Source organism: Girardinichthys multiradiatus, chromosome 21 (genome assembly GCF_021462225.1).
Source record: "Girardinichthys multiradiatus isolate DD_20200921_A chromosome 21, DD_fGirMul_XY1, whole genome shotgun sequence".
NCBI lineage: Eukaryota > Metazoa > Chordata > Actinopteri > Cyprinodontiformes > Goodeidae > Girardinichthys > Girardinichthys multiradiatus.
This window is the reverse complement of record NC_061813.1, coordinates 10,411,036-10,433,654: the sequence shown is the minus strand read 5'-3', so window position 1 is coordinate 10,433,654 and position 22,619 is coordinate 10,411,036. Positions and strand designations below refer to the sequence as shown.

At 41.4% G+C, this 22,619-nt stretch overlaps 1 protein-coding gene across 3 annotated transcripts in view; it reads left to right on the top strand.

Annotated features, from left to right (window-relative positions):
• Positions 1–22,619, top strand: part of nrp1a (neuropilin 1a) — a 70,594-nt gene that overhangs the window by 19,529 nt on the left and 28,446 nt on the right. For all 3 annotated transcript variants that reach the window (XM_047349121.1, XM_047349124.1, XM_047349123.1), the window contains 4 exons: positions 2,240–2,421; positions 8,995–9,222; positions 12,589–12,744; positions 16,107–16,273. In XM_047349121.1, the coding sequence (XP_047205077.1) occupies positions 2,240–2,421; positions 8,995–9,222; positions 12,589–12,744; positions 16,107–16,273 (733 nt within the window). The remainder of the gene's footprint in view (positions 1–2,239; positions 2,422–8,994; positions 9,223–12,588; positions 12,745–16,106; positions 16,274–22,619) is intronic.

The window sequence follows — 22,619 nt, the reverse complement described above, 5'->3', positions numbered from 1 at the left end:
GACTTTCGAAACAAAAACAAAACACATAAGCAGGTACAAGGAAAACTAGCTACGGTTTCTGTGTGGCGGGGATCCTCAGAGTAAAGGTCTGGCTATATTCTGGATGTTGCTGGTTTTTAAGGCAGAACCATACCTCGCAAAGGCCCCTTGAACTTTTTAGGGGAGCTTGTTTCATTAGAATCACAATCTTTAATGTAGGATTATATGTGAAACATAAAGTTTCACATAGGAAGTGAAAAGGAAAGCTTATGTGGTTTTCAAAATTTTATATTTAAATGTGTCCTTTTATATTTAGCCCCACAGAGTAAATACTATAGCCACATTTTGCTGCAATTCCACCTGCAGGTCTTTTGGGGTGTTTTGCACATGCAGAGAGGGAGTTCTTTTTTGTCTAGGCAAAATAGCTCAAGTTCAGTCAAGTTTGAGTGGAGCAGGAAAGTCTGAATATTAATTTTCAAGCCTTGCCACAGATTCATGGATGGATTTATGTATGACTAGCTTAAGACTTTTATTTGTACTGGTCTATTACATAAAATTCTAATAAAATAAATTGAAGCTGTAATGTGAAAAAATAGTTTTTGTGGTAAATCTTAAATTACATGAGTTGAGCTGAACTAAGTCATTCAATCAGTTTCTGTTCAACAGGAGCAGTGCCATTCTGTCCTCTCATCTTGTTACCTAAAGCTTCTCATTTCGCCTTAATATTCACAACCCCTATTTCCATTTTTGCTAAATCCTGTCCCATAGCTTGAATGTCTTTTCACAAATATTATTTTTCTAAATTCAACCCAGGTGAAGAAAAAAAGGTGGCAAATTCTGCTTGCTGATGCATGTCAAACGCAACTAAATGATTTCACCCGACAGCGCTGCCATTCAAAGTGTAAATCAGGTTTTGTTGGAAAAACAGCCATGCATTAAGTGAGTTCTGAATCACTAAAGAGACCTGATGTTTTGACAGTAATTTTGGAATCAGGAAAAACTCCAAAAATAGGCCCCTATTGAAGGGGCATGTGTGTGCGACTGAATGTGACCACACACCTGCTGCTTGTTATTCTTGCATAGATCAAAATTATTCTCTGCCGTACTGTCTCTGAATTGTAGCTTATTCATCTGCTCCCCGATGATGTTGGTGGAACAGGACAGCAGGTCATGAGCGTTTGGCCGGGAAAATATTCGTTAAGTAGCCAGCAGAGCTGAAAACTTGGCAGGAGTTAACATTATGAGTAATTAGAAAGAGTGAAAACCTGAACCCAACTATAAAAACGGCTGCTGTCAGAGCTTTGCTCGTGCCATCACTCAGAGTGAAAACACAGCATGGAAATATCATCTCTACCCATCCTTCAAATCTACACACATACACAGTCGTAAGCAGGCACTAGAGTGAAAACCACAAATCAAATGCATTTATTGTACACTTTTAACAATTGCCTGAGAGCATACACGCACATACCGATTTCTAGAAGCTGTTCAGACCACCCTCACTGGCTAGACTCTCCCATTGCTCTTTTAGCAGCTTCGGTTTGGCAGATTCCTTGGACTTGTTTCTGCATCACGGCTCATGTTCCTACAATGCCACTCACCTTGTTTGCTCCCAAACTCTACTCTGACTCAATTAAATGTTCCCTAATCCAGTAGCCAGGTCTGAAAATCCATTTGGATGAGATGTTCAAGTGTGTGGATTATAAATACCTTTAATATCTGCTCTTTCTAAACTCAAAATATAATTAGGCCTTGGGTTTTTTTCTGCATGTATCAGGAACATTGTTAGTGTGGTTACAGGATGTGGACAACCATTCAGCTTGACTTTCATACTTAAAGTAGTTAGGTGAACCTAACATCAGTGTTGATAGGAGCAAGAAACCTCACTGTTTGTGTGTCTAAATTTTAATGAATATAAATTGCCTCCCCACATGTTCTCTTAGTTTTAACCTGAGACCTCATTAGCAGACAGTGTTCTATTTCCACTACATTACTCACACAATATGTTCTGTTGCATGGTGTTTCTGTCCCTGTGTGTGCGTGTGTGTGTGTGTGTGTGTGTGTGTGTGTGTGTGTGTGTGTGTGTGTGTGTGTGTGTGTGTGTGTGTGTGTGTGTGTGTGTGTATGTGTGCACTCTACCTCCTTTTAAATGCTAGGTGGAAAACTGAAAAGTGAAACTATTCTAATCAGCAACTTGCTTGAGATCAACCCCTTCTGCAGCTTGTGACCAACACTGTCTGTGTTGCTTTGCTCCTGTCAGGTATGACTACGTGGAGGTACGAGATGGAGTGGATGAGAATGGTCAGCTGGTGGGGAAGTACTGTGGGAAGATTGCCCCCTCAGCAGTCGTCTCCTCCGGAAACCAGCTCTTTATCAAGTTTGTGTCGGACTACGAGACGCATGGAGCAGGTTTCTCCATCCGATATGAGATCTTTAAGACAGGTACGTTGCACATTTATATTTCTACCAACATCAACTCCCTGAGATGCCTGAAAGGTGTTCTCTAATAAGGTGGTGTCCAAGCACAGAAGTGGCCATCATCAAATGGGCCTCTGCAACATGTTTTTACAAATCTTTAGATATCCAGTCCACATAGAAACACGACAAACAGATATTTTGGTAAGTGTTTTTTAAAATGTAATTTTGTCTCCTCCAAAATCTCTGTTTCCAAGTGCAGAGCAGCAGAAAATCTTTGTTTTACCAAATATCCATGAGTACATGGATTGGGCCTTTTGGTTCTTTCCAATAATATTCTACATCAGAATTAGCAGATCAGATCTGCACTGTTGATGTACTGGCATAATGTATTTCTCTGAGATTAATTTATTTAACTACCTTGGTGTAATGGGGGCTTTCATTTGCACTCGTAATTCAAATGTATGATTCCTAATCAGAGAAATCTACCCAAATCCCAACATTAAACACTAAAATACTGTAACTACAACATGTATAAACAATTTAATGGAAGACGCAGTCATAAATAGTTTAATTCCACTTTTGTAAGTTTCTATCTCATTCGAAGACACTGTGGTACCTTTTGTAAATAGATAAGTTGTGTCAATTTGTAAGTTGGACTGGTATTTTGTCTTACAAATGTCACGCCCGGCTCACAGGCTATGACAAAAATGGGGGACAGACGAGCAGATCGATGAGAAAAATAATTTATAAAGCAAAAAAAAACTGTGGGGATCAACAACAGCCAATCTGAGGATTGAGTGCACAAGCACTGCTGCATGCTGCAACCAGGTCTAATCTGGAGGCCAAATCAAGCAGGGTCATAAGTGGCTGAAAGCCAGCCTTTTAACGCCAGCCCAGTGTATTCAATTAGGCAGCCAAGCCATCCAACTGCTTCCTGAAAGAAAATGAGACAGAGACACCTAGTGGACTGGAGGGGGGCGTCACACAAAAGGAACATAGTAAAGTTAGGAGTGACGTCAGTGCCAGATCCAAATCCCAAGTTCTGAAGCAAATGGAAGGCCACATAAGACTGTGGTAACATTAAAGCCACCAATGTGTCCATCACAATTGGAGCTAGATACAGTCTGAAAACCGAAAGAATCTTGATAATGAATTGGAGAATTGGAGTCTGTCTAAGACTGTCTAATTTCATGCTTTGTTTTTCCTTTAGTCAAGGTGGTCAAAGCGCCACATTATGCAAATGTAATATGGCAGGCAATATGCTTTATTCAAAATAAATGAATCATGGAGCCATATGTTTCATAATTGTAGCAGGTTTCTTTCTGGCGTGAAATATTACACTATAACCGAGGCTATAATTTGCTGAGCAGTAATTGAACAAATGTTGTTAAAGTGTTGTTTTGTCAGATGGCAGTCAACAGGGGTTTGAATCAGCTATTGTTACAGCTGAAAACCGATATGGGGAGAAAGTAAATTCAGTCCAATTTAAGCGGAAACCATGTCAGGAAGTTCCTGCAGTGTCACAGTTCCTGATGTTTTATAAGAAATGTGAATGTTCAGGTATTATTTTGATTTTTTAGCTTACACCTTATGAGGCTATGTCTGTCTTATCAGAATACAGCAGAATTTGAAGAAGAATTTCCTGCTGATAGGCAGCCTTCCTTTGTTTGGACTGGCAGGAGATGAAGAATGAAGACAGCCTCTCCAGAGTGACTAGTAAGGAGACAGGTGCCATAGACTCCACTTTCATTAATTAACCTTAGCAGCAGTCTATGGGGAAGGCCTTTGTGACCTCTAAGACATGATGAATAGCCTGACAAGGTTTCTCCTTCCTTTTAATCTGTATTTGTGCTTGGGTTTGAGTGGCTGGATTTGTGCGTGTCGCCACCACGGCAAGGCAGCTGGTGGAGTGTGGGGCCATTTAGTAGATCAAAGCCACACTCCGCCCCAACATACACAAACCCGTCCGCACATGTCGCCTCATTCCCCCAATAGGCCAGCTACATCGCTACATTCTTTCCAAGATTAGCATGAAATTGCCCAATCTACTCTATTAGTGGTGGCTGATTAGAAATGAGCTGTGTTAGGGGTCCTTTGACGAAGCAGAACACACCCTCAAGCAGCTTGGATGAGACAATAGCATATCTAGCTGAAAATATGCTACAATACAGACAGACATATAAATAGTGGGAGCTTGAAGACAAGCTGTGCTTTTTGCTGATTGAACTGGCGTTTAGAGAGGAGGGGGAGTGCAGGAAGAACTTTTTTATCTGGCTCATTCGCACCCAACACTGTTCACCCCCTTGTGGAAAGGAGATCCACGGGTGTGCCATTGCTGCCTTAGTGGATCTAGACAATCTTTGCACTGTGAGTTTGCTCAGTGTTTTGACTACTGGCACCCAGCATATGCAGGGCTCTGAGAACAATTATCAGCTGTTTGTTGGAGTGAGAAAGAACCATGCAGGATGAGAGATACAAAGCTAGCTGATTAGCGTGGCTTATCAACAAACAGGGCATTAGCTGGGTAAAACATTGTGTTGGCTAACACATGTAACGTTAATGATGAGACACAGATGCTCCAATAACAGATAGAGGAATGGGAGGCTTGCACTTGTGCATGTCAATGAAGGAAAATACAGAGAGCGCCGGCTGTTTATTGCTGTGATTATAGGCCTGAATCACTGCGAGTCAACGTCAGGAAGTTAAACTCAAACAAAGGTCGCACAGATGATAAATAAACCCACAAAGTAAACATATGTAAACACACATCTCTCTGGGGATCATGTGCCAGCTCATACAAGTATGTTTACATGGGCACATTGACCCCACCAAAGCTGTAAACAAAATACACTTTCTCTCACTCCTCAGATTGCTGGAACACAGCTCTGGCTTTTATCAGCTGCGGCCTGCAAAGTGTCTAATTGGAAGGGAACAGGTTGTTTTGTGGCTCCTTTTGGCTGCTTCCACATCACTCTACCTCTCTCCACTACTCAGTCCCATCCAGCCATCTTAATTAGCACGGGCTATTTATTTTATAGCTGCAAATTGGCACCGCCACTTCACTGGCCAAAGACTGGCAAGAGTCGGAGGGGAGAGAATGGGATGGCAGGGGGAAGGTTTTTCTGAAAGTAGTCCAGCAAGATAGTTGTTTTTCTCTGTTTAGTTTTTCTTGAACCTGAAGACTTGATTTTCTACTTAACTTTAGCACATGTAAAAATACTTTTAGGCTGAGGGTTTGTGGGTGTATTAGGGGACACTTTATGCTTTTGTAGGTGATGCAGCCTGGTGGTATCTGTTGCTTTTGGCATGAAGATGCTGTGTCCACAATTCAAGTGGAAAGTAAAGACTACAACTGTACAAACTACTTTAAAGAGGTCAGGGAGGAGACTGGCCCTCAGCCTGTACCCCATTTTAACAGATATGTTCCTTGTCTCCTTTTGCTGTGTTGGGGTTGCGTTAAGATTGCTGTTTATATGGTAAATACCATGTCGGCGTAGCTGAGCCTCAGGATGTATGGAAGGTTGTTGGTAAGTGTAAATCTGCCTTCCCCCATCTGTTTCAATAATTGGAACTCCACACGCTTCAAGTTAATAGTGGATTTAGTACTGAAAGAGTTAACTTTCCACCGACAATCAGGTCTTCTGTCAGTGTGACATAAGGGCAAAATTAAGGGGGGGGGCGGGGGGTCTAAGGAAGGCATGAAGAATGGGGCTGGGTAGAGGACCCTTACGACTAGCCAGAGAGCAACATGGTACATAAACAGTGGTGATTTCCTTTGCAGTCCAAAAGGAACAGCCTCCGCCAAAGGTGATTAGTTTGAAAAAGAACAACGGGTTAACGCCTGGACTCTGGTTTGCTTTTCAGCACTTTTCAGAGAAACAGTTTAATAGTCAAAAAGGAACAGGTAATCACGGAAGCTAGTGACTGAAAGACACCCTGCTTTCACAGTAGTAAATTTACTGAACATTCATCCTGAGTGTCAAATACTTGCCCAGATTAAAATCAAATCGTTATTATGTCCTATTTCCTAAATTCCGACTTGCCATATTGAAAAGACCAGAAGATCAAAACTATGGCTGTGTGTTTAAAAGCAACTGCTTGGACTGCAGTCAAATTATTACTATTTGTTGCAGATGTATTTACAAAGCATTTTGTTTTAACCATTTTACCATTACCACATGGAGTCCGGCAGAAGAGACAATAAACAGTGAGGCAATAAAAAAACACAAGGTGAGACAGAGATTAAGTTTGGGGGCAGGGAGTAAGAATTCAATTGATCCTTCAATATATTTGTCTCCAGGAGCTCCCTGTCAACACAAGCGTTGTGTGTGTATGGACAATACCACAGAAAGGCATGACTGCTATCAGTAAACGCCCCCACAAAGCATTCTGCGTGTCGTAAGGGGAGCTGGGGAGTTAGCCCCTCCCTTACAAAGAAGTAGTAGATAAAAGAGAGCTGCCAGATGATAATCTCACCGGTGGGAGCAACTGGAGTGTTCTGTCTTCCTCACCAGTCCATTTTTGTTTTCCTTTGTATACAGCCAGGGACATTCAAGCTGTCAATAGAGAAGTTTGCCCTTGGCTTTACCTCAGTCATGATAATTCAGTGAGAAGAGAGAAACCGCACAGTTAAACTGGATCAATGTCTTTATAAAAAAAATGTAAGACAAGGGATGCTAGACGAGAAAAAGGACAAACATTCACAAACATCCACAAATATAAACAGGTATTTTTATTTGATTAAGGATTCTTGCATTGAGGAGCAAGACAAAAAATATCGATGGGTAGCACTGTTTACTCACTGCGAGAAGGACATGGGTACAAATCCTGCAAAGGGATCTTCTATGAGAATTTTTTTATGTGCAGATTCTCTCCAGGTATCCCAAATTGTGCATGTATGCATACATTTGGTTGTCTCACACATCACTTGGAGGGACCAACAACCTGTCCAAATTACTCTGCGTCACGCTCATTGACAGCTAGAGTAGAGTGGGTAGAGAAAACGGATGGAATGAAAAGTCATTTATATTACGATCTGTTACCACTCATTTAAGGTAATGTATGGGAGCTCTGTTTGGGTTTGGTTTTTGAGTAAACCATTACCAAACATTCACCGGTTCTAGTCAGCTGCTGAACTGTGAGAGTCAGGGTACAGGCAAGTGAGTAAGAATCAATGGCAATATTCACTGGAAATTCAACAGCCATGAAGAGTACTCTAGCAACAATTTTAACAGAATTGGCCTCCATCTATTGTTTTTTTTTTTTTCACCACAAACCGACAGACATAATCTCAAATGCAGCAAAGGAAAGTGCAGAACCACATCCTAGGAAGACAGTCTTTCAGCAAAATCTCTCCATTTTCTCAGAGTAAATACAAGGGGAAGCTGTGAAATTAATGGTACCCACTGTTCTCGAAGGCCACACTTTAGCTGCTGTGCTAAATGTCAACTCTCTTTCGAGTCAAAACGCTGCTCCCAAGCTTTCAGCTTGGGAAGAAAGAAAATCAATACGGCTCTCCAGCCCCTCACTCACTCTGCTGGTGGACAGGCTCAAGTGGGCCTGATGGTCTTCAATTAAGAGCCCGGCAAGATGCTTGAGTGACGCTGGAAAAAGCAGTTTGCCACATTCATTTAGCTACAGTGACTGCAGCACGGCAGCTATATCCAGCGATAACTCCCTGCAATTTTGGTTTCTGTTGGCTCCATCTGCACTCATCATGCCAGCTGCCAGACTAGCATGAAAATTATGTTATCCTGGATACATTTCTGCCACTAATGGCCCAAAATAATTGCCCTGAATGACAGTACTTCTCTTTTTTTTCTGATGTTATGTGTAGTTGCATAGAGCCTGCAAATCCTAACGTCGCTTCCTCTTATGCTTGTAAAAATCACCGTGCAGCTGTTGGAGTAATCTTTTTTTCAACACGTCACTCATTTTCAAATCATAATTTTGTGCTCATGAGAGGTAGCTACAATGGGAAGCGTGTTAATGCTCTACATCAGCTAAAAAGCAGCTCTCTGGGGAGCTGTGGATAAATATTTTGACTTTCCTCTCTGTAAAACTGTGCGAGTATGTGTGTGTTGATGTATGCACAACCAATGCTCTCCCTTCCATCATTCAAGCTTGAGCACCTCTCATGTGTTTCGCAGACATGTCTTGATGAGGGCTTATGTGTGTGAGACAAGGAGGAATTACAGCTTCAATCAAACTGTTTATTCACGGTGACTCTGGTGATTGAGGCCTTTCACTAATGTTTACAGGTTTGGTCCATATGTTCCAGAAATCACTGATTTATCATACACAGTGGGATGTGGAGTGATGTTTGTCCTAAAAACGGGGAAAAAACAAAGAGTTAGGGAGGGGCAAAGTTAGGAGATCCAGATGTAGCACCTTGTGAATAGGGCCATGAAGGTGGTCCCTCTACTGGGGGCCATAAACTGTTCTCATCTCAACAAACACACTGGAAAGCAGAGGAAACTCAAACAAATCAAATTCACAACTGCTATTCAAAATCAGTATCCCCTCCCCTTGCTTTTCTCTCTTTTTCTCCCAGCTTCTCACTTACTGTCTTGTTTCTTACTCCTATCCCCCCTGTAGGTCCCGAGTGCTCCAAGAACTTCACCTCCAATAGCGGTGTCATAAAGTCGCCTGGGTTCCCAGAGAAATACCCCAACAACCTGGACTGCACCTTCATGATCTTTGCCCCAAAGATGTCAGAAATTATTTTGGAGTTTGAAAGCTTCGAGCTGGAACCTGACACAACACCTCCTACTGGAGTATTTTGCCGCTATGACCGGTTGGAGATCTGGGATGGTTTTCCCGGAGGTGAGAAAAAACAAAAAAAGCACGTAGAACTGTACATTTGTGTGTCATTTGAGTTAAAGTGAAAAACAATACATGAACCCCTTGTAGAGTATTAACATTAATTCACCCCAAATCTCCACACAGCCAAGGCTGTGTATGCATACCACTAGTGACTGTTGATGCATTCTCTATACACACCAAAGATTGTTTTGGAAGCACTTTTCTCCCATCTAGAGGTCAAAGTTACAGTATGCCAAATTAAGCCTAATCTCATTAATTTGCTAATTAAATTCATTTCAAGTATCTGTGCGAAACTATATTGTCAGAGGTATTGGGGATGTGAAATGAAGGTGTGACATGGTCTAATGTCACGAGATCTCACAATATTGAACATGTGACATCATCTGGTAAGGTGGGTATTGTTATGATCTCCCGATATTTTTGAGAGTCATATTTTGAGGTAAGAATGGTAGTGGTCCTTGAGTTGCCCTGTGGTGTTGACAGGCTATAATAACAAAGACTTCTCATCGGACTCGATGGCAACACGTAGTTACAAAAGCAATGAAGATGCTTACACTATTTCTATATACTGTAGGTTGTGGCAACATTAGGGGTACATGGTTAAAAAAAGGAATAATGAGATACCAACTAATAATCAACTTAAACAAGTTTTAGATTTATGAAACACATAAAGGTTTTTTTGGCATGAGAACCACCTTAGAATTAGAGAAGCATAAAAACAGTAACATATGGACTACTTGGAGCTAAACAGAATCATTCTTCTCTGAGAGTATATTCTTTAACCAAAGTCTGCGATTTATGAAACATATAGGGTAAAGCAATAATTGATGTGCCAAAAAGCTGTATTTTCTCATTCTCGTGAAAACAACATTGTTTATAGACTATAAGACCTGGATGTATCAATTAATCCTTCAGAACAAATGTCAATGATTTTAGTATAAATATAATGCATGCCTCTTTCAGATACTGTTTGTTAACAGTGGTTCCTATGTAGTGTTAATAATAAAACAAGATTGTCTTTTTACCCAACAATGGGAACACAGAAGAAAAGTGATTTGCTTTGCTGCAATGGAAGCAGGAGAATACAACAATGCCAAGCACGTGCTCTTCCTAAAAGAGCCTTGCACCCTTTCGTTTTTCACATCACGGGTTGGCTTTGTGCAATAATTTATTTAGGCCAATACATTTGGGAGTTCAAGATCTAATCTAGGATGTGGGGTGAAGGTTTTTGTTTGACAGTCCCATCTTACAGGAAATGACTCAAAAAGGAATTTCCCTGGTCCCTTGTATTTTCCACCAATGCTGCTTAAAAAACTACCTTAGCCAATTCATTCATTCAGCTAAACCATTTCGGACTAGACCTCAATGAACCCTTTTTCACGTACTCCCATACACTCACAAAAACACACACACAATCAAACACTGCCCTGAAACAGTTTTCAAAATCTATTCATCTTAAAAATCAGCAGGATGCGGGTGAGATGAGGTGAGGATAGTTTAAAGCGCTGCCTCCACAGCCTGAGATTTGTCTTTTTAACTCAGCGAGCAAAATCGCATCTTGAAGTTTTTCTGCCAGAGATCCCAACCCCCGGGTGCAGGCAAGATGAAAGCCTGTCTCACCCATCCGCAGCTGAAAACTGAAAGAATCTTTATCTAGCTACGCTTACCCCAGTGCACATCAGTATTCGCTGCTTCGTGCGTTCTAGGTGATAAGGTTGAAGTGTTAATCACAGGCGCCTGTTCAGGGGAGTTTAGTTAAAGTTCACATCTCTGAAGATGTTAACTTTGCAGAGGTGACCTTTGATTCCTCAGAGTGGGGCTCATTTGTGCACTCTCTCCTGGAGCTTTCGCGCATTTCATTTCCAAGATTTGTGCTGATTGAGAAGACTGTCAGAGGGTTGGAAAAATGAGAAAATGACTGGTTATTATCACTTTTTGGAATGTAGTTTTTAAAGAAGACAGCAGGGGTTCAAAAAATAAGACATTTTCTCTGGTCCAGTTGTTAACATTAAAAGATGACAGTGGTTGAAAAATGTTAATGAGACTTTCTTTTATCCGACAGTGGCAGAAACTTGTCGCAAACATTTATTTATATCAAAAACCCTTTGAGGGTTGCTGTGTGTGACAGATAGCGGTGTATAAAAATAAGCCACAGGAGGAAAATAGAGCGTTGCCTTTTGCCAGGCAGTTTGTGTTGTGCCTGCTGGATCGATAGTGCATTAGCACAGGAGGCATGCTTGCTGCTGGAGTGTGCTGAGATTGGAGATGTTCGGGCAAGCAGCTGGGGATTCACACCTCCTCATTCCCATTGCGTTTTAAAGTACAACTCACTGGACAGGTGCTGAGGAAGAAAGAACCTCTGCGCCTTTCTCTTCCTCCTCCCTGCGGAATGCGAAGGCAGGCAAAATGCAGAGTTCATAGCAAGGTTCTTTAAAATTTCATGGCATTGTGGAGTCATGCAGATAATCTGGCAGATAGGCTTCTTTTTCCTTGAGCCCAGGTCTTACTGGGCTTAAAGGCACACCATATACTTTCACAAACATATACCGGGCACCTGGTTTAAAAAGATTAATCTGAGCCGTCACGCCACTGCCCCATAAGCCCCCCTTATGGCCTGAGCTTTGCCTTTTATGTTGGAGCTGGGCTGGAAGTGGCATGTTTTGGATGACAGGAGGGCCTCGGGGAGGCAGGACTGTCACTCACTGCTGATCACAGCATTACTAATCACAGATAAGCTGCAGGTCCCTATGCACTGACAGGAACGCACATTCATAAATGTGCATGAATCATAGCACACATCAAAGGAACGGAGCAAGGTCACTGTGTTCTCTTGCTCTCCCTTGCTACTATCACTCTTTCCCCAGGTTCCTCTCTTTCTATCTTTGTCTCCCCCTAACGTTCCTCTGTGCTTCCCCCATTCTTCTCAGGCTTCCCAGCGGAACGTGCGTCTTGTGCTTTTATTGCTTTCTGTCTTTTAATGTTCTCTTATTGTCCCTGCTCTGTTTTTACTTGTTTGACTTCCTTTACAAAACCCACTGGACCATGGCTGTCAAAGAAAATGAGTCTGGGTTAATGGTATTTACAGCCAAGCAAATAGACAGAGACTGTGACCTGGCCCCACACCATAGGTCGCCCTTCTTTCTCTTTGTGTCCGGCAGGCAAGCGGGCCTGGAATGCCAGGAAGTTTTTCTCATGCCTCTTTATGGGCTCAGTGCCATTCCACACTGTCACACTAGTTTTCACACTAGGGGTGGGGGGTTTACTAGTTAAACCCATGTGTGACAGGGCTGCAGCAAACAAGCAATACAGAATTAAGTCTAACCCAGTGTAACAATATTCGTGCTTTTCTGTCATTTCTTTCTGCAGTCGGGCCTTACATCGGAAGGTACTGTGGTCAGAACACCCCAGGCAGGATCATCTCCTACACAGGCATCTTGGCTCTGACAATCAACACTGACAGCGCCATCGCTAAAGAAGGCTTTTCTGCCAACTTCACTGTCCACGACCGGACCGTACCAGAGGGTGAGCTGGCACAATAACAGTGAAGCACAAAACACATGGTGAAATGAACTGTAAAATGTCCAGTAGCCATGAAATTAATATGAAGTAAATATCTTAAATGTTTTTTCTCGTTAATCATTACTATACATGTACTGTATTCTGTGGTCTCTTCTTGGTATGAAGCATCTTAAACTCATTTAAAAAGGAAAAAACATATTTTTCAGTGTAAAAAACACTTTGCCAAAAATTATACCTGAAGATTGCTTCAACTTTGTAAAAGGTCATCATCCCATCGTCAATGTTCAGCACCTTCTTGATTTAGTGAACAATGATAATATTGAGTAATGACAAAACGTTTTTTGACTGTGTGAAACAGACTGGTTTGCGTGTTGGAAAGATTCTGTTACTCTTCAAAATGTAATTCATTAAGTACTTATATAGTCTGAAAATGTGGCCTAAATGAAAAATTAAAACCGTTCATTCTTAAACAAGGTTCAAAGCCTGCTGTTATATGACTCAGTTATTATGCCAGCAATCTTTATTCCTTATTCAAGGCCCATTGGAGGATTAAACTTAATATAAAAAAATTCCTTTGTGCTGATGATTTTTTTACTTTTATTTCAGATCCCCATACTTTTTTACCATCTGTGTTGTGATTTCTTCCCCAGTTTGAGTTCGTTTTAGGATATAAAATAAATTTGCACAAAATTGTTGAAGGAGGAAGTGCCTAAACTTGACCCCCATTTTTAAACGTTCAAATAGCAGTTTAACATCTGGTAAATACAACCACGGGAAAGTACAAAGAAAATCCTTACATCAGTTACCCCTAAACACAACTTTGGTGGGCCATAATAATTTACCCAAAATATTTCAGTCATTTCCTGCTTTCATCCCTAAATCTTTTTTTTTTTTTTTTATCACTATACTGTATACTTACCCTACAGGTAAATGTCCATAAGGATCTAAGATGCAATCAAATAAGTCCAAAAGCAAGAGTGGTACCTAACTTCTGCATATATTGCTGAGCAGTAATATCTGCTCCTTAAACTACTGATTACACATAGGATGTATGTCCTACCATCTGCTGGCCCCTGGGTAGGATTCAGTCCAGGGCATTGCTCTCACTCCCTGTTGGGTTCATAAATTGCTCAATGTAATAAATAACTTGTAGTTAAACCGATGATCCAATTCTACCTTAAGGTGTGATCATGGGTCAGGAAACATACAATCTTTACAGATTCTTTAGATTTGGGATGGCATTTTCCTGGTTTGGTCTAAAGCAGGTAATAATTCCTTTAAAAATCTTTTTATTCAAAACAAATTAACAAAATTTGAGCAGCTGTACAGTCTCCCCAAAACTACGTTTTAGTTACCTGCAGCTCAGACAGCTAATAACCATTTGTGAGACAGAAAAAAAGTCAAATATAACAAAATCCAGAGAGGTTTAGAAAAGTGAAGGAGCTTAAACCGAAGCTAAGACATTTGAAATAATTTGAGGGCAGCAGATGTAAGCACCAGAGGAGCAATAACCCAAGCAGATACAAATGTCCAATTATGACAAATTACCAGTTGTTAAACAGACTTCAGGAGTTATTAAATGAACGCGTCCTGGTTCTTCATTTCAGCAATGGGTTACAGGGAACAAGTTTGCCTAGACAGTGTCTGTCAGTAACTTTCTTGAACACACACTCTTACACACACCCCCAGGGCTTTTTACATGCCACATCGCTGTCACGGGGCTCGACCCCCCTGACCCCATTTTGCAAAACGCTCCATCTAAACATTTCATTAAGGAAGACGAGCTCTGGTAAGGCTCGTAAATCTGTCCGGCAGCTAGACCACCCCGTATACAAGGACCCACACCCACACACACAGTCCAGCTCTGAATAGCAACAGAGGTGGATGACTTTCAACAAGTCTACTAATCATCTTCAAAAAGGATTTTGTCTTGCCCAAAGGGGAAGGCAGATGCTGTTGAAGCACACGCAAAACAAGAGAAACAAGGCTGCCTCAAAGTAATGAGCTGAGCTGTGGCTGCTGTTGCTTTTCTAAGAGTTACACAACTGCTTTTAATCACACATCCAAGATCAGGTTATGCAAAGCAATTTCTCATATTCACCGTTAGAGAGGAACGGTTAAATATCTCAACTGCCATCAGTAAATACCTCGATTGAAGAGTGAGTTGGTTGGTTTTGCATCATCATCTTAGATGCATTTGAGGGAGAAAGTCTCCAAACATTGCCTTTGCTTTTCCAAGCTTGTACCAACTGAATCTTTAATAATCCCCTAATGCATAATGCACACTAGCTTTTTTCTGATTTTACATGGTGAGCTAAAGGGTAGCTGAAAACCACTGATGAGATGTGATAAGGTGCTAAAAACGGGCCTTATCTTTTCTTTTCCCTTCCCTTGCTCTCATTCCCTTCCATTCACCTATATTTGCTCAGCTATTAAGCCTGGCTGTGCTTGGTAACCCACATGATCAGATATGACTTCAGTAGAAAATAAATGCCTCACTGTGTTTTCGATGATCTATGGTTAATAATGTTGGCCTCCTTTGAAAGTAAGAGTCAGAGCGAAGAGGAGCAAGACAGTTCATCAGTCGCTTACAGACCCTTACGTACTTGCAAGTATGAACCCATGCATATGTAGCTGCACATAAAGACTGCAAGGCATACACACGATGACCCATTGAGTAAGGGTGTGCTAACAGTGCAACAGATGGGGAGACCATCTGTGTTAGCTCTCAGGCAGCCACCACATAACTTTTCAACGCTGCTCTTCATCCAGAGGCCTCCAAGTGTGCATGTGGATGCAAGCACATAGCTATTTTTACAGCAAATGAATTTATATTTAGGATTGGAAAAAGAATACAAATGATTTAAAAGTATGCACAAAAGATTTCCTTCATACTGACTTTGTACTCTTGGAACACGAGAGCAATACAGTTTGCAGAAAGAGATAAACTCCCCTCAGGGAGGTAAGGGTAACACATTCTGTCAGTGGAAAAAAATAACTGAAGCGAAAGTCACTGTAACGCCTAATACGAGCATAAACCACACTGAATGTTTTATGAGGACATTTTTACGTCTTAATGTAGAACGCTTCCATCTAGCTTCCATTAAAAAGTACTGGAAGAGAAATAGAAAGGATTTGCTGAGGCACTGTGGATTTGCCGTTTTCTTCCGGCCAGTCATGCAGAGGCCTCCCACCCCCCCTAGAAATTTGTTTGAATTCGAGGAAGGGAAACACAAGGCACATTCTTTGACTACATATTGGCTGCGTAGAATACAGCTGAAAGTCTTTCACTGTCTCCCCTATCTTTTTTCTGAGTCTCTCTCTTTCTGACTTTCATCTCCTCTCTCCCCTCCTCTGCTTTTCAGACTTTGACTGCAGCGATCCTTTGGGAATGGAGTCGGGAGAGATAACATCAGACCAAATCATGGCTTCATCCCAGTACAACCCCAGCTGGTCCCCAGAGCGCTCCAGACTCAACTACTACGAAAATGCATGGACGCCAGCAGAGGACTCAAACAAGGAGTGGATTCAGGTATCCTGTCTTGTGTAATAAGTAAAATTAATTTCAGGTATTAAAGGAAATTGCTTTCAATAGGCCAGTTTTAGCTACTGGGGAAAGATTAATAACAACAGAAAATATTCAAATTTGTCTGCAGTAGTGTTTTTGGGAGAAGTCATTGTCTGAAAGTCACAGTCCAGAAACATTCATGTTAGGTTCACTGGCCATTCAAAAGTGCCTATAGGTATGAACGTGTGAGCGGATGGTTGTCTGTCCTGTTTGTCTCTGTTTCCTGTGATGGACTGGCGACCAATCCATGGTGCACTATGGCCTCTTACCACTTACCCACACCCCATGATTCAGCATGGATTATGCAGGTTTAAAAAATGGAGGGATTGATGGTGTATTGATTGGTGGATAAAAACTGTACCTTAACACAGATAACTGGCCCAAACCTAGAAATAATTGTTCATTGTTTTTGTCCAAAAACATGCCCGTGTCACCCTCCAAATGTTCATGTTCTTCAACAGAATGCCATCTATCCTTGGCATAAATGTGTGGACTCTTTCTGTCACTATTTCCTGTCTTCCTGCATCTCCCTCTGTCGTCCAGTCCTACCTAATAACTTTCCCCTTCCTTTAGAACTGAGACTGCCTCCGGAGATGCTCGGATTTAATCCAGGCATTCTGCCAAGCTTCACACACACACTCTCCAAACACACAAACTGGCTCAGGCTCTGCCATATTTTTTTTTGTCTCTTGGCTTATCTTCACAGAGCGATCATCACCCACCAAGGGAACTTTATGTGGGAAGATTAAGGATTTAGTTCCGTCATCCCATGATGGGGATAAGACACGTATATCGAGTCTGCTCACATCACAAAGAACCCCCCCAAGTGATACCACAACCATAGCCCTACCTTCATGCATGTGCACTGTCTTTGATTTATTAACCCAAGGCCCCTAACTCTTATAAATACCCTGGATGTTTTTCTTTTTCTACTTTTGTCAGCAGCATATGCTTCTTTTCTTAAATGTTTGGCCCCAGTGGATATCTCAAGGGATGAATAAAAGAGCTGACCCAAAGCCAAATATTTTCTTGGGGAGGGACATAAGCAAGCTTTTTCTTTATTTTTCCTTCAAGCTAATATAATCAGTGCATAATTGCATATTTACACAGCTTTGAGTCTGTCTGTTTGGTGTTCTGTGTGAGGGTTTGGCAGGGTCCAGATTGTCCTGCAGAGGAACTCAGCAAGAAACTGAGTGGATCAGGAAGAAACATGGTCACCCTTAAAAACTGTTTAAAAAATATTAGACTCACTGATGGAAAACTCCCTTGTTAATACCCAAATATGGAGAGATTGTCTTTCCCTTGTCAGGGTGTTTTAAATCCAAATGGCCCTGTTACCGGATTGATCATGTTCAGGATTTGGACTTGGCCCTAAAATCAAGTTTTTCAAAGTTGTCTGCTATAATGGCTGAGACAAATTTCTAGCACTAATCAGAAAAAAACCTTGAACCACACACCTTCAAATTTCTAAGCCAATTGAACCAGCAGGGTTTTCGGCTGGCTGTTGATTTCTGAGATTTCTGAGGGTTGAGTTGCAGTCTGAGCTCCAGTCATCAAAAGTGGTATTAGAAGAGCACAAATTCTCATTTCTCTTTCGTTAAGCATGTCAGCAGTGTTGCAACAAGCTGGGATGCCCTGGGACCCATGTACAAATCATCTCTTGCTCAGTCAGATGCATAGCAATCAATTCATTTTATATTTCACGTTTATTCTCTGACTCCAATTTCGGCCAAATAGTTCTATCATTCATGATAGGCAACCTTTGAGTCCAAGGCGCATAATTCAGATTCGTCCATCCATTTTAATGTTGCCTCATTCTGATGCATGGAGAGAAGGAGGACAAGATGCTACAGTCTGGGCGGTCTTCACTGGCTAATTAGATTGGTGTAGTGTGGTTCAGTATTGAGTGCTGGGTTAGCCAGGTCATTAATCAGGTCCTTGGTGAACTCAGAGATGGACAGATGTCCTTTGAGGGGAATCATGGCTTGAAGACAGAGAAAGCAAAAACGAGCTAGTAACCTGAATTTCCAGGTTTATAGTCAGAAGTAGATTTATGCATATTAACTGCCTTTGGCTCAATAGTGCAAGCAGTAGGAGCTCTCTGCCAGAGGTTTTTGGGAAAAATAAAAGAAGGTAAACCTTCAGACAAGTCAATGAGTTGTCTCCTCATTTATGAACTCACTAGACTGGCATGGAAATACCTGCATCTGTGCAACACATTTGTCTCTGAGGTGAAAGGATGATATGTTTAGAGTCTGATGTAATGCTTCCTCTGGAACTTTTGGGGAATTACCAACTTTGTGCAGAGCGACTTTGTCAAATGTGTCTGAGAAAGAACTTGATGGGCACCGAGAGCCATAAGAGCAATAAGAATGGGCCAATAAAAGACAAACTGTGAGACTGAATCTCTGTCAGGCAGATGCCATTGATTGCACATGCTCACAGCATCAATAATTTAGACTGTTTTGGAGAGAGCCCAACTGTCAATACCTGAAAGCCTTGTTACTGAGCATCTCTTGTATATCTTATCCCATAATGGTAATTTTGCTTCACTGGCTTCTTCTGTCTTCAACTTTATTTATGGATTCATAAGTATCTGTCTATCTCTGATTGCTTAAAATGTTTAATCATAAGAAGATAACCCTGTCATGCCTTAGTTCATGTCATGAGAGATTATTTAATCTTTGCTTCCTGACAGATAAAAGCAAGAAACCAAAGTAATGTATGATTGTCACAAAATGTTTCCTTATCTTTTCCATTTGTGATTAACCCCAAGGTAAAGTCAATCAATCATGGTAGACCGACAGGGAAACATGTCAGTCTTAAACCTTGGACCTTTGGAGGATGGGAGGGGTATGCCGGCTTGTCTTGACTGTTTTCTCAAATCTATAAAGCAAACAGGTCTTGCTCACCAGCTAAACAACCTTTAATTGCAGACTTCCTGCATGAAAATGCCACTCTAGTCGCTGTGCAGAGGCTAACATCCGACACTAAGCCAGTGTGTCCTGTTTTCTTTCCATCTTAATGTGGTTTCCATTACTTCAAATCAGTGATCTCTAAAAGCACTCGATCCCATTCCATTGTCTCCCGCTTTAAATCTGCACCCATTCTGATGTCTTACCACCCTGTCGAGTGACGAGTACTCAAATATGGACTGGTAATTAACAGCAACTTTTCACTTGATGAAGTCTAGCACTAGCAGTGGAGCAGAGGCTGGCACGCAGCTGCCGGTGAGATCATCATCATGCCATCTGAGTGGAAACAATGGATGCTGTCTTTGCAGCACTGCTTCTGGGCTTTGCTCTCAATGGGAAAATCAATGAGAGAATAGAGACCCACACTCGACCGGTAATCGAAACATGAACGATTGCATGATGTAATGAAATGAGTGCTGCATAAGTACCTAGAGACAAAAAAACTCAGCTCAGGCATAATCAGTGCCATTTTCAGTGTCTGCTTTACAGAAGAGGGGAAAAATGCCCGAAAGCCCTTTTAGTCAGTAGTCAGCACTAAACGATCATGTGCAGCTGGGCATCCTGGGAATGCATCATCTTGCGGCTTCCAGACATGACATACCTTCAGGTTGCGCTCCTTTCCGTCCCCATCACTGCCTGTCGGTTTTATAATCCTTACTTAGAGCGTTAGTTAGATGTGTTTGTGTGGCCGGGTTAGGACTGACCTGTAAGTTTAAGCCAAGAAAGCCGAGAAACCTTAAATTCAGACTTCCTCCCTCTTCCTTCTTTAAAAGTTAGACTGAAATCTTTGATCATGCAACACTGCATAGACAAAAAGAGAAAAACAGAAAACTTTTTACCTTATTATCTCTGTCGTCTGAACTATAAATTCTTTTTTGTCACCATAACAGATTATCGGTGCATGAGAAGACATGCATAATTAAATGCCAGCAAAGAGGTGTGGGGAGCTAAAAATAAACTGTAATCTGTCAGGTGAATAATGTGATAAGTGGAAGGTCGGCTGTGAAGCTCATAGGTCCTGCAGCATCTAAGTAATGTAATTTTCAAGAAAGAAGGATTAATTACACTTTCAGCAAATGTAGCCTAAGGCAAAATTATATCCCCCAGTCCGCTCTAGCGTTTCCTTAAACGTCATGCCTGTGGGACATAAGATCTGTCCTTGCCCACTAGGGTGCCCCAGGACTCCTAGGGGACTTCCATGTATAGGTCAGAAATTCATGATTACTCTGGCTGTGCTCGTTGACAGAGATAATAACACTCCTAGTCAAAGGGTGGTGCCAAACACATATCAGAAAACTACAAATCAGCAAAATAGGAGAAACAGCAATGATATTTGTTTTTTATGACCAATACTGTGGAGAGATCACAGGAAAATACCTTAATTACCTAGTGGGAAAGTACTATATAGATTTCCAGCCAAGTTCTTCCTCGCTTAGTAGACACTTGACAAACCAGTGCATTACTGTCCCTTGTGAGGCTGTAGTGAAACTTCTGAGGGGACCACTGTGATTTAACTGGTCCATATATAACATGAATATGAGCGTTTGTGCATCGATGAGGTTCAAACAACACACAGATGCTGACATAAAGAATTATATTCAGACCTTAGAGGGTCTTTTTAGCCACACCAAAAGTATCTGCAGGTGAAATTAGGGAGCAAATTAGGAAAGCTTGTTTCAAAATGTTGCATCTGGCGATGGAAACACATCACTTTAGTCAGTACTCATATGTCAGTCAGTTCACATTAATTTAATCTTTTTATCATTAGTATACATAAGAACACAGGAAACAGGTGATTTAAGTCCCCGAATCTACTTAATGACTAACCACATCAACACTGGAAATCCGTAAAGCATTTCCAGAGGTTTTCTTGAGGATTGAGGCCTCCGCAAATGTCTGCCAGCTGCCGCTCTTTGAATTCGGAACACACAGAGGAGCACTCTGTTCTTTCTCATTCTCTGCATTTTTTTTTTTCCTTTTTTGTCGTTCTTGGTAAGTGAAGAAGAATAAACTCGTTCACCAGAGGCCTCAGTTATTCAGTCAGCAGAAGCCCACACACACACATAAAGCGACTGGAAGCTGTTTTCCTCTCTCTGTTGGGGAAGCAGCCACATTTATTTAAAGAAATGCATTTCATCTTGCAGATAACTGTTTTGCTGAACCCAACTCAATTATAAGCCAATCAAGCAGGGAGAGGAAGAGTTCAAGACCCTTTTCTTAAGCTGTACCCTAAACGTCTCACCCTACTGATGTCTTTATCAAGCTCATGTCTGCTTCCTTCACTCAAACAACCCTGAGTAGGCTTTAGCCTCATGCAGCTGTCATGTAACTTTGCATCTGAGTCACTTTGTCTACGCTTTGTGACAATATTCTGAGTAATAGCTCAACCTACCATTAAGAGGGGTAATTGTAAAATTATCTTGAATAAACTATACCTATTCAAACACACATAAATACTTAAACACCATGTATGTTTGTCATTCCTATCATTTATTCTAAGGCTCACATTCAGTGTGTTTACCTCCATTAAAATGCTGAAAGTTAATTTGAGCGTGCCGATCTAATTGCAGGCTCATCAGAGTTCTTATGGCTGGTGTTACAAGCCTGAGCACGACTGATTCTTTTTCTGCCTTTCTGGTTACATCAGTTTGTGAAACCGCTGGAGCCAGTGCACCTTGCCTGTCGTGAGACACTGGGCTTTGAGTTATTAGCTTGACTCATAGATAAAAGGTAAAAAAAACAGGCTCATAAACACACTCATTTTAGACTATGCTGAAGCAGAAAACAATTCCTGGAAGACAAGGACATGCTTAAGTCTGGACCCTAAATTAAAAGATTGTGGGAAGCAGGATTGATTTCTTACCCTTGTTCTCATTTTTACAGTTCAGGCTGTGTGGTCCTCACCAATGTTCCCTGTCACTGTGTTTCAGCATGCCCAGAATGTGTGGTGTCATTTGTTTTGCTGGGCTTGAGTCCAAGCATTTATCTGGAAATATAACAAAATGTAAAATGTGGAGGAGATAAATGCTTCATCCTGATGGTTCAGCAAAGTCTCAGACTGCAGCGATGGTACATCAGGAGTCATAATTCACATCTGCCTCCGAGTGATTATATCAGCCATCAAGCATGATTCAGCCTTTCAGCTCCAGATGAAAAATAGGCTTATATATGAGGATGATTTATTTATCCAAGATCCCCATTGGTCTTTGTATGATTTCTAAATGTTATTGGTTTATATTTAGAGGTCAGTAAGTGCTGTTCTAGGCTTTGGGTTAAAAGGACTCCCTGTTGTAATCATTATCTGGGCCTTCTTGTTTTTATTGAGATATCTGCGG